Source organism: Apteryx mantelli, chromosome 2 (assembly GCF_036417845.1).
Source record: "Apteryx mantelli isolate bAptMan1 chromosome 2, bAptMan1.hap1, whole genome shotgun sequence".
In the NCBI taxonomy this organism is placed as follows: domain Eukaryota; kingdom Metazoa; phylum Chordata; class Aves; order Apterygiformes; family Apterygidae; genus Apteryx; species Apteryx mantelli.
In genome coordinates, this window is record NC_089979.1 from 150452867 (window position 1) to 150465309 (window position 12443).

Consider the following 12443-nt stretch of genomic DNA (forward strand, 5'->3'; position numbering starts at 1 on the left):
CCTAACCGCTGGAGAAGCGTCCCTCCCTGCTTTTCCCAGCTGGCTGAGAGGTGCAGATTTATCCTGAGCCGTGGGAAGGGACTGCGGGACCAGGCTGTTATGTCCTTTATGTGAGCTGCTGGCACTTTCTCTGCAGAGGGAACAGAGCCAGCATGCTTCCTCTGCAGAGGGAACAGAGCTAGCAGTGATGTAAAGCACCTCTCTCCAACCACCGGTGGTGCCAAGGAAGATAAAACACAAGTTGCAGCTCCTCTGGTCCCTGGGCTTCCAGTCCATATTGGTATGGCTTATGCTTGGTGTGAGCTTGTAGGTGGGTCCAGTTCAACCCAGCATACCTAAATCCAGGGGCAAGGTAGAGAATATAATGTTTAGAACCAAAAATGTCAAAGTTTTATTATGGTGCCAGCATTGCCAGTCTGGCACAGGCTGAGGAAAACGTTTATTTTCTCCCTCTAACTCCATTGGACCACCATGATGTTGGGAACTGGGGTTGCTGCCAGTCCTTCACCTGAGGACCAGAGGGAATTGGTGAAAAAGCAGGATGGCCTGTTGCTCCTCCTTAGGGGGCTGTGCAGTGGGGTGACATGCCCATGCTGTGAGGTGTGACGCTGGGGTGTACAGCAGCGTGGGGCAGGTCGCTGTTGTTGGCCTAATGTGAAATGTCAGCTTGCATCCCTCCCTGCCAGCTCTGGAAAGTCACGGTGCCTTCCATGGATTTCAGTCAAACTGCAAAGTCTCTGAAAATCAGGTCACTTTAATTCCTAAAAGATGCCTCATTTCAGACACCTGTTTTAGAAATGTTTGGTGTTAATGGCCATAAATAGTCTGGGTATTAGACTGAAACAATTATGAGAAAAATCCTGCCTTGTCTCTAGCAGAGTAACTCCAGAACATATGTAGATTCTTTGCATTCTTAATGTTTTTACCATATGAAAAATAATGTGCTCTATTCAATTGATTCCAGTATTTCATTCTTTTTTATCATCTCCTATCTCTGGAACATCCCTCTCCATCTTAACAACATATTTTCCTAGATTTCATGGCAAAGGACAAGATCAGCTTTGTGTTTTCATAATTTTGTTTGAAGCAGAAAATTGTTTCCAGATTATCAAACATGGGATGGAAAAAACATCATATTTATGAATTGGTAAAGCAGATAGACTTCCAGTTGAGTTTAGTTCCAGGAAGGGCTTGTGATGATTATCTGGGAAAAAAAAAATGTTTTCATTATTAGGTGTCAAAAATGCTGCATTAAAGTTTGTTAGAATATATTTATCCCAGGTTTTTAGTACTTGTTTTCATTCCAAAGGTTACTGTAGCCTGAACCAGTTTCTTATTTTAAAACTTATAACAGTGGACATTCTGTAACATATTTCTTGGTTTGAAATGAATTGGGTCAGATTGACTAGTCTTCTCATCACTGTTCAAAATATCTTTCTACATGAAGACAGAAAAGTAAGAAGTGCACATCATATTAAACCACAATAAGAACATGTCAGGTGACTGAGGACTGAATGAGCGGTCTCTTATTGCACCCTTTGTGTCTGTTAGCATCTCATTAATTGTCTTACTGTCCATTTTCCTTAATATCTGGGTGTCTCAGTGTCTCCCATCTGCTTGCTATCCCAACAAACCTCTATTTCCTTCCCAGAGTGTGAATGAAATAGTCTGGATTAGTCAATGTGGTTGACTAGGAACTGGACTGGTTACTCACTTTGTATTATTTCAGCTTGCTTTTACCCTGTGTTTATCAAATGGCATTATTGTTTTGGCCGCCCAGCCACAACTGGCGCTGGGAGTGGACAGCGCTTGGTTGCTCCCGCACCCAGGGCACCTGGGCAGCAATGGATGGCCCCTGCAGCAGCCCGAACCTGGGGCCTCTGGCCGCTTGGTCTGGGTGTACAGCCCGTTGTCTTTCATGAGTCATTGCTGCTGCTCTTGGTCACTTGCTTTTTGAGAGGTTGTGTCCTAGGTCATCTCCCAAAATCAGAGCCTGTTCTTAGCATCTGCTTTTGTGTGTTTTCCCCAGTCACTTAACTGGTGTCATATATAAGGACCCACTTTCAGAAGGTCCTGTCTGAGGTCTCCTATGGATGTGTGTCTATGCTGTAGGGGGTCATTGCCATAGTGGCACATGAAAGTAAGTGCCTCTGTGAATAGAAGTCTGGTTTGGGGCTACCAAGGCAGTCGCCTGGTACCTGACTAGCATATATATTCATGTAACAGCGTGCAAAGATAAACACACAAAAGCTAGTCTTCCTATCCAAAAAAGTCGTTGCTCTTGTTTGGCATCTTTTCATATCTCATGGAAAACGCTGGCCTTAAACAAATCTGTCTGTTTTAATATCATTTTGCTGCACAGTCTGTATTTGGTGTCCTATGCCTTGTCTGTCACATTGCTGTTCTTTCCAGAGCAGACAGTTGTATGACAAGTGCAAAGGATTTGACCTGGGAAATAGTTAGTTTGGGCAGATTAAATGCTTCACAGACAAAAATCCTGATTTGGGGGAAAGTAAAAATAGTAACAAGAAGCAGTCTGAAGTCCTTAATCCACAGGGAGAACTATTTGCCCAGTAGAGGTAAGGGAAAAGAGAAAATATATGTAATGTTGAAAAAAATGATTTTTGCTAGTTTCAAGAGGCATTAACTTACTGTTTTAGGTGCCGTTTTTGTGAGATAACTAGAAGTTTATTATCTGGGTTCTTTTTTTTTTTTTAACCATGCAGATGACTTTTTATTGTCTGTTACCATGCAAAAGCTGTCCAATCCAAGATGCGGTAAGCCGTTGTAACAAGGTATATGCAAACTGATACCCATGAGACTTCACACAAACTCTTTGGTGTCTTTCCAGTCCTGTGGTAATCATTCACCTAGAAAAACAAGTCTGAAAACAAATATATCTGGCTTTAACAAATGGTTCTCTTGTCTTACAGAGAGAGGATACAAGCCATGGAGAAACAGATTGCCAGTTTAACTGGTCTTGTTCAGTCTGCGCTTTTTAAAGGGCCAAATACAAGTAATAGCAAAGATGCTTCTAGGTAAAAAAAGAATTCATTAAATCTGTTTCTCTGTAATGATTTTAGTAATCAATCAAAAATAATATTTGAATGTAATAGTAAAAAATCCTGAATGCTCAATCATTTTAAAATTATCTGTATCATCCCCATGAAATTCTAGGCAGAGAGGAAGATTATTCCAAACAATAAATGGAGATTAACTGCATTACTCTTTCTGTTCAAAGGAATTAATGTAGCTACATCTCTGTGCTTTCTACTGCTAATACGTCACTCCTTGCTTCTTGTATTAAAAGCTGATTCTTTTTTTTTAAAAAAAACAACTCACAAGCTACTGGTGATTTAAATTGAAAATATATATATATGCTAGACAAGGCCATTTACATTTACTGATGATAAGCTTCACTACACAGTGTTATTATTAGAAAGTTAAAATTGTGATTTTTCTTTTTATTATTTAGTGAGAAGATGATGTTGAAAATTGTGTCTAGCAAGAGCAGCATTGACACTGCAGGTAAGATAATTTGTTTTAAACTTGCAAATTACTCCTGTATATGAATAGCTCCAATGTTACTAGCATCCCATCTTATGGAAACATCCAGTTTGCTTAAATTCCTTTAGCTGTACTCAGAACTGAAGTTTAAGTTCAGGATATGGGAGCTGATCACATCTTTGTTAAGGGAGGAATTTCTAAGAGGTTGAGGTGATCTTTGGAGTAAATTTCACACCTGCACTGAATGGCTTAAATGAGAGATAAATCACTGGAATATTCACCATATGCAGAGACTCTATCTCATCTACAGTATGCATTTAGCATCCAAACAAGTACTGAAGAAGAACTGTCACTAAGCTCAGACGTATCCAAAATTAAGCTCCACAGTAACTGTTAAAAAAAAAAAAAAAAAAAGTCTGATTTTATGTCCCCTTGTGGGCAGAGAAGATGAGACACATGGACAGGACTGGATGTAGACATACAAATCTCTAGACAAAGCTGGGAAGCTCTTGGCTTTTGTTATTTAAAATACATAAGTGGAATCTGGGGACAAGAAAAGTCTGAGCCCTGTTCACCACCCCAGCTCACCACAGTAGACCTCTCCCTGCCCAGCTCCCCAGGAAGCACTGCAAATATTTAAAATGATTGTTGAATATATTTTTACATATTAAAATATTTAAATAGTGCATCCTACTTCCACAACTTATATTTGCTTTGAAATTGTTCTATATGATAAAACCAATACCAGTCAATTCTCTGTAGGGCTTAGAGCAGGTAATTCAAGCCCTCCTATAAAACTATTTTGTTGGGTGTAGAAAATGAAACCTGTAAGATAACATTCTAAATTAAATTGTGCACTTCTGAAATTGCTGTATAACGCTAAATATTTCATTCCTATTCTATTCATCTGGACTTTTCTCTGAGGTTATTTTGTCAGTAGGTTGCTATAGGTGTAATGACGCTAAGGAATTTAGCAGTTAGCAAGATAGCACTTTCCTTAATTAAACCATATTGATTTGTCAGTAATTATTTGCATGCTCCTAAACTGTTCTAAGCAAGCATCAATTATGATGAAGCCAATAAGAGCTGGTCTTATTTTAGATTCCTACTGTACTTGGAGAGCTGTTAAACACTTCAAAGTTAGAGTAAGATTAGTAAGACTATTGCGAAAGAAGATCTCTGAGTGATTGGTGTTCCTTGTGCAGGGGCTGTTGCTCTGCATGTCTGCAGGGTGTGTGTGTGTGTGTGTGTGTGTGTGTGTGTGTGTGTGTGTGTGTGTTTATTTGCCTCCTCTTCACCATTTGTCGTGCACTGAATGCAAATAAAGGCAGTTCCCCACTTCCTGGTAATGCTGTTCCCACAGGGAGGTCTGTGCTCTGGCAGATAGTAAACCACACACATTTATTAGCAAATCTATTCTCTTCTTAACTAGCTTTTCTACTGGAGATGTTAGTTCGCATTCAGGATTCCTGTTTCTCTAGAATTGTGGCATGTTCTCCTAATCAACAGGAATCAAACCAGAGCTGAAAACTGTCAAGCATAAGCACGAGAGTAATCCAAGTCCTCGTACGGGAATTTTGCTCCCAAGCTGTCCTCTGGCTCTGTTCCACCTCTCCTCTACCTGCCAGCCCCCTGGATGGGGAGAGCAATACTTCAGGCTAAACTAAGTTTTAGTTTATCAGTTTCAGACAACTTATTGAAAAGTCCATCATTTTTCAAAACAGCTACAAAATGTTGCACATTTCCCTATTTTGGTGTTATTACACACTGATGATTTGTAATATTTTCTGCTTTCATAGGTTTCAGCCCATATGAAGCACTTATAAAACTATTAAAATCTGCACACGTATCGCCTTGTATTCCTCTTTGTATTGTATTATCGTTAGGCCTTTCAGCCTTCCCTGTGCTTGTACTAATTTAAGTCAATACTTTGGGTGGCCACTGAGCTGGAGATCATAATCTAAGCGGGCCGAGCTTTGAGTTGGAGTTTGGACTAGATAACCTCCAGAGGTCCCTTTCAACATAAATTATTCTGTGGTGAGTGAGTGTGTGAGCATGAATGTACTCTCAAAAGAAATGGTAAGTGAAATAATAGCCACTGGAAAAACTGTCCTCCGCAAGGCAAAGGTGGGGAATCCTTGGTCCACAAGTCATACCCAGCCCACCAGAATAGTATAGTTCATCTGACCAGCAGCTCTTTCCTGTCACCCTCTTCCCTAAGGACTCCTCGCTCATTACCTTGTCGTACGACTGGAACTAGGTCCAAGAAATGACAAAATTACAGGCTTTCCCTGACATATAACAGCTGCATATCCAAGCATGGGACTGCTGGTCAGAAGATCAGATCAACATCGGTCATATAATGAAGAGACATTGACTCTGTCATGCAGCCATGACCGTATCCATCCTGTGAGTAAGGGCAGCAGCAATTAGGTTGTGCAAGAGATGTCCTTCTGACCACTTGAAGATAGGGATAGGACAGTGTGGCCAGCTGACTGCAAGGATCTCTATCAGTGCTATAAAATATAGTTTTAACTCCAGTGTCTGCATCACTAAATCCTGTCCTTCCAGCATGACTCAACCACAGAATTTTCAGAAAATTAAACTGTAGCACGTAAGGAAAACAAGGTGTGATGCTGACCACAATATATTACTGCTTCGGTATTGTCACCCACATCCAGCTAATATTGAAGGCTGCTGTCCTATATAATAGAATATTCTGCTTTTGCACCTGCTCTTGAAGTTACACATGGCAGGGCCTAATAAGTCAGTGCTGTCCCTGCTTACTTGAAAGGTATATGCCGTCTGTCAGAATACGCTATGCTTCTCCTCTGTGTAGATATGGTTGGGTTTAAGCGTGCCTGCAGCATCCAGAAACATTTTTGCTGACTGTCGTTTTATTCCTCAGTTCACCCCAATCTTTATTAAGCATAGCTATTAGACAATAGGTTTTCTCAGTATACAGCTCCACTTAACTGCATATTGAGATACCAGTTTTAGCAATTTCAAAGACTATTTTAATGGAAGAGTGGTGTAAGTGTTGATTGAGCAGTCCTTTCTAGAGCACTGGTAAGCAGAAATGTGAATTGCTTCCCATCCTGAACAATAAAACAGCTGTGCAAGATAAAATTGGCTCATCAATGTTGAACCAACATTGTATTTTATAGTATGTGCTTCAATGATAGGAGACTTTCACACAAAAAATACAGGATCAGCTCATTTTAGAAGGGAAAGAAACCAATTTCTCTAAATCCTAAATGCAGATACCTCTGTGTATCTAGATTTTGAATACTCCATTTGGTATTTCATATAAACCAAATCATTGTATTGAAGATGTTTTTGCTTTCCCAGTCTGTGGAGGGTTTTTTTAGCCTCAAGTATTAATGAACTAAAATAAAAATGCTTGTTCTCTGGGGAAAATGAGCCTGTAATGATCATGCTGTCTGCATTTCTTGTGTTTTATTGCTTTAAGTTCAGTTCTCCCACTGGAGGGTGGGGGGCAAAGCGCAGCAACCTTCCGCAGAGTTAGCTATTTCTCTCCTACTAACGTGAGAGGGAAATCCCATGACTGAATGCTTATAGCCATTTTCAGCTCCTCAAAAATGAATGGTGTCAAGGGACTCTTTGTTTAGGAACAGCATGTGACTCAAAACATAAACCGTATTAGAAAGATTCTCCTTGAGATTACTAACAAGTAGGCTAAGAAATGCTCACCTGCTCTCTTTTTCTTTCCGTTGTATTTTATTCCTCAAGTGGTGAGACTGATGATTAAATCCAGATTGATTTCTGGTTCAATTGATTAAATTGTTTAAACTGGGATTAATTAAATCCCGGAATACTAGAAAAGCAAATTTTCCATGCAGTTTGCTGCCTTGTTGGAAGGGGAGGAAGGACATCTCAGTATTTCCTGAAAAGGGATCAAGGAGTATTTCTTTCTGCATAATACCACCAGTACAAATCAAGAGAGGGAGATGGGGGCAGGGAGAATTTCAGAATTGATTCCTCAGTGTTTGTGGTATGTGCTAGCCAGAGAAGATCATGTCTTTTCTACACATCTGTGTGCTTTTTTCATATGCATGGCTATTACTGTAATGATCCATGAATTGAAAAGGTTTTCCATATCAGTTTTCTTATCTTGGACCCTCTGCAGAAAACAGATCATGCCAGTCTTTGAACTGTCAGCATTTACAGGTATAACATGATACTAAATTCATTCTGGATCACTTAGTCAAAGTTGCACGTAAATATAGAGAAGCTTTTGTTCTTTTTAGAACACTCTAGTGTCTGGCCATAACAGCTTGTTAATGATGGAGTTGCAGCCTTATCATTGCATTTGTCTATTTGTTTAGTGAATTCCAACCTGGTGATAAGGGAATTGAGTAACTGTGGCATGTATCCCCAAATAATGCTTGAAAATGTAATGGCTCTTTAATGAGGAGATGAGTAATTTTGAGAGGAAACACTGCTTGGGGTCTTCTGGCAGCCTCTTTTTCTAGCCTGCTTCAAAACAGTATTAGCATTTTAGAAAGAAAAATAAATTCTCAAAAACAGGAGGACAGTGGTGTATGTGCAAGTGTAGCAAAGGTCTAGTGTCAGGGAGTGGAAATTCTATGGCTTGCTTTCCTGAACTTGGGCAAATAACAAACATTTTGCCTTTCTGTGCCTCAGTTCTCCCAGTGCTTTAAAAATTGAGATACTTTGCAGCTTAGTTCATTAACCTTTGTTTAAAAAAAAAAAAAAAAAAAAAAGACACTTGCTTTGCATCCAGAATGTTATGAAACTGAGGGTATTTTTGCGCTCAGGCCCCTTTACCTAGCTCCAGCAAGGGTTTCTTAGTAGACCTCTTCCACAGCCAGCGTCATTTCTTTCCCTTAAATCCATCTGGCTGTACATCTAATCACAAAGCTACAGCCTTGGCCTATTTCCAAGAGAGAGCTATGCTCCCTAGATAAAGCAGTCCCTCATTCAATTGCCCTTTTATTCCTTTATGATGAAAATACGAATCTTGGAGAAATCAACTGCTGGTCCTTTCTGCGCTGCCATGCTCTCTGAAGGTCTGTGATTGTGCCTCATGCCCTTGGTAGTCCCTTGTTGTGTTTCAGAGGCTGCAGCAGGGACATCCTGGTAGGTGACAGTACATTGAGGTGGCTGAGGTAGCGGAGGAGGAGGACTGTTTTGTAGGGAAGAGGAGACATTTATTGTTTACAGAAGCAGATCACGGTCCATCTACAGGATAGGGAAAACAAGCACCCCTTCCTGAGAAAATATGTGAATTGACTGGGGTCCAGCATGGTGGGGAGAGACTGCAGAGAACTGAACATACCTTGGCTGCATAATCACGGGGTTGGGGGCTGAGGTTTTGCTTGAGGCAAAGAATAGCAGAAAGGTAGATGTACTTTCAAAAATAGTCCAGATTTGTGGCTAAGGATCAGAACTCTTGGAGGCTTTTCTGCATTTTTCGGGCTCTCTGGTGGTTTCTGTCTGTAGGGTTTATGAACTAGATACCCTTCCTTTAAAAACAAATGCAAAAAATAGCACGTGTGGGAGGGAAACAGTGAGATGCCTGACCATAGAGAAAACTGTAGTGTACATACAGACAGAGAAGTATTGGCATATATTATCCTGAAGTATGTAGTGGGTACAGAATGACAGTGAACAAGGACTGTTTATTTCTTGAGTGTTGCTTTCTGTTAAGCAGCTCTTTGAAAGTCAAGAGAGTATTGAATGATACTGAAGTATAGCAAAAATGTGCAGCAGTTTGGTCAGCAGTGAAATGAAAAGTGCCGTTGTTGAAGCACTGCGCAGATCTAGCTGGAGCATGTTTAGGTAGGGTATAGCATTACAGCAGCGAGCAGTGGCTTAGAGCAGCCTTTTGTTTGTGCTTGTCTCCGGAAGTCCATGGCGTGGTGTATGTACAGTGTGCAGTGTGGGTGCAGCCAGAGGGGCCTGCGCTCTTACTGATAGGAATTGCAAATTTGGGGAAAGCAGGAAACATGATTCTTCAGAAACCCTTCAGCCTATTTTTAAATAAAAACAGCCCTTGCAAATGCTATGTTTGAGGTATCCACACCTGTTGGGAAAGAAATAACAATTTGTTGTTGTGCTAAGCTGTACTCGCTCAGGCACGTTTAGGGACTTTGCTAGTTGACTGGACAGCTAGGGATGAATGGGTAGGCTAAAATCTAGCACACTTAGGCGCATACTCATTCCTGTGAGAAAAATGTGTCATGCACCTTTCTGTGCACTGAAGATTTACCTCCAGCAGGCAAAGAAAAGCTTGCAACTCCAGCTGTGGCTTGATTTCACTGAACTTGATAGAGCACGTGCTTGTGGGAGCAAATGAGGACCAAAGTGCCTGTACACATCCATTGATGAGTTACTCTCAGTTTCCTCAGATTTTTGGTTCTATACGTAGAGAAGGAAGAAAGTGAAATGGAGATGACGCAATGTAAGGGTTTGGGGAACTGAAGCCATACTGTCCTCTCAGCCTGGTGACAGGGTGGATGTGACAAAGGGCGTATGCAGGGCTACATAGACTTAGAAAGTGAAGTGTGTCCTCCTGACTGCCTGTAGTTTTGCCTGTTGTGGGTGGGAGGGGAAGGGACATGTTAGACTAAAGACAATGAAGGATACGGGTATGTGAGTGCAAATTGCCAAGAGGCAGCTGTAACAGGACTGTTAGCTGCTGAGCTGGGATTTGATTGCATTCTGTAAATAAAGTTTCTTCCCAGCTACTTGAGACTATGAGAAGAATAAGCCTGACATTGATGCTGTGTAGGGGAACAGCATTTTTAATGAAGAAAGTCTTGGAATTACACCAAAGGTTATTCTCAGTATGTGGCTCATCTGACTTCCTTGTCTTGTGCTTATTTCCTTTTAAACTCAGTCCTGAATGGCAGCCTAAATAAAGGGGAGTGGGTGGATGTGATGCAGCTGGAAAGCAGTTCTCTGCCACACCACTGTTTCATTTCTCTTCTCCTGCTTTTTATATCTTTTTAGTAATAGCCGTTCAAGGCACCTGAATAGAAATATTCAAATAGACCTTGAGCAGCAAAACAAGATGTTCCACAGAAAGCTTTTCCCCACACTTGGCAGTTTGACTGAATCTCTCCAGTAATAATTAATCAAAAAATAGGCAGTTCAGGAGTCCTGTGAATTTGCATCAACTTACTCTCAAATGGCTCCTGGGAAGGCAATCCCAAAGCTACTTTCGGCGCCAATTTGATTTGTCTGCTGTTTTGTGTAATGTGCAGTTATAGCTAATTTTTCCGTCTCTACCACATGTGGTAGGAAGCAGTCCTGTGGTAACACAGTGCCCTGGTATGTCTGGGGCTACAGTACAGATATGCTCCCATTTTGTATGGTTCCCCCCAAGATCATACTGGATAAGGAGATGCCAGTCCCCTGTTGATACTCAGCATTGGCAGCTGCAATTTTCTCTTTTGTCCGTCTGTGTGAAATAATACATGTGGGCCCAGCAGGGAGAGGAAGGGTGGCGCGTGCACCTTGCCCGCGGTGAGCTTGACCTGTGCTTCTGCTTCCTTGCAGGCGCCGCACCCGCGTGCGGGGGGAAGACGGGTCTCGGGAATGTGGATGTGGCTGCCAGTCCACACGCCGTGGGAGCCCCAGCCATGCAGCTCAGCCTCCACGGCATGAAGCGCAATGTGTCCAACCTGCGCCTGCAGCTGCACCAGATGAAGCAGCTACAGGTACGCTTAGTTGGGCAATGATGAGGAAGTGGGTCATCTGCAAATGCCATTCTCAGCCTGTCTGTCTCTCTCTTACCTTCAGTATATGAGTGATTTTTAAAAAGCAGAGCTATGTAGAAGAGGGAAGACCCAAGTATCACAGACACAAAAGTGTACGCTGCTCTAGAATAGGCCACTTGAATAGTCCTAGAGGTGTGAGAAGTAGCCCACTTTAGCTACAGCTGCTTAGATCAGGAGATTTAACTTAATTTCTAGCTTTATTTGATTTCTCTAGACATTAAAGCAATATTTATATTACAGTGATATCAAGTCTGTGATTGTAGTTTGGACCCTGTTATGCTATGTGCTGTATAAACATGTCTGAAGAGCTGTGTCCCTGCTCCATACAGTTTTTATGTTCCTGAATAAACACCTTTGATGTCAGGAAACCCAAATGTAGCTGAGGTTCAGTAGCTATGCATTAAGCCAGAGTTTGCGAATCCTGTATTTAGAGAATTCAGAAAGATAGCCAACTTGAGCAGCAAGGCAAAAGGCTGGTTTCAGTGGTTATCGCAGAAGCTTGTTGTTGCCATACTTACATTTTGCCTGTACCTTCGTAACGCATCAGCACCTCCGAACCTACAAGAAACAACAAGAATGATTAACCTCTAACTGAAACATTCCGTTAACACGTACATTCATGCTACATATGTAAATATATAGTGCTCATCTCACACACTGTGAAAATAACCATATGCAGCTGTACAGTTCTTCAGCCCTTCATTTAATTGGAAACGGAAGAGCATTGTGCATTGTCTCGGAAGATGTAAGAAGAGAGAAAGCAATTTCTTGTGAGGAAACATGGACAGCAGGGGAAATTTCAATATTGTGCCAGTCCTCCTGGCCTGGAAAGCAGCATCAAATATGTGGTATTGTAGGGCTGCAGCTACTACAGGGGAGGTTTTGAATTCAAAAGCAGTATTGGCTATATCAATCTCCTTTGACTTGCTGGTGAATTTCAGAGCATATAATACAGATGAGAATTCAGAGCATGTTTTGCCTTTGCTTCCTTGACTAGAGGAAAGTGAGTTATAAACCAGCAACAGGGCAAGGGAGCTGAAGGGTGGAATAAACATCAGGGCAAAAAAGCTGTGGCTGAGACTGAAGATGTGGTGACAGGTCCTGTGCTCAGTTCAAAGTGATGAAGAGACATCAGAAGGTGCTTGAGGCCTTGCAAGGTGGGAGGGA

General features: G+C 41.5%; 1 protein-coding gene across 6 annotated transcripts in view; it reads left to right on the forward strand.

Annotated features, from left to right (window-relative positions):
- The window catches only part of KIAA1217 (KIAA1217 ortholog), a 387375-nt gene that overhangs the window by 341932 nt on the left and 33000 nt on the right, over nt 1-12443 (forward strand). For 5 of the 6 annotated variants that reach the window (XM_067291790.1, XM_067291789.1, XM_067291788.1 and 2 more), the window contains 3 exons: nt 2934-3038; nt 3476-3528; nt 11056-11216. In XM_067291790.1, coding sequence (XP_067147891.1) covers nt 2934-3038; nt 3476-3528; nt 11056-11216 — 319 coding nt within the window. The remainder of the gene's footprint in view (nt 1-2933; nt 3039-3475; nt 3529-11055; nt 11217-12443) is intronic. The other variant, XM_067291791.1, reaches the window with a different exon arrangement.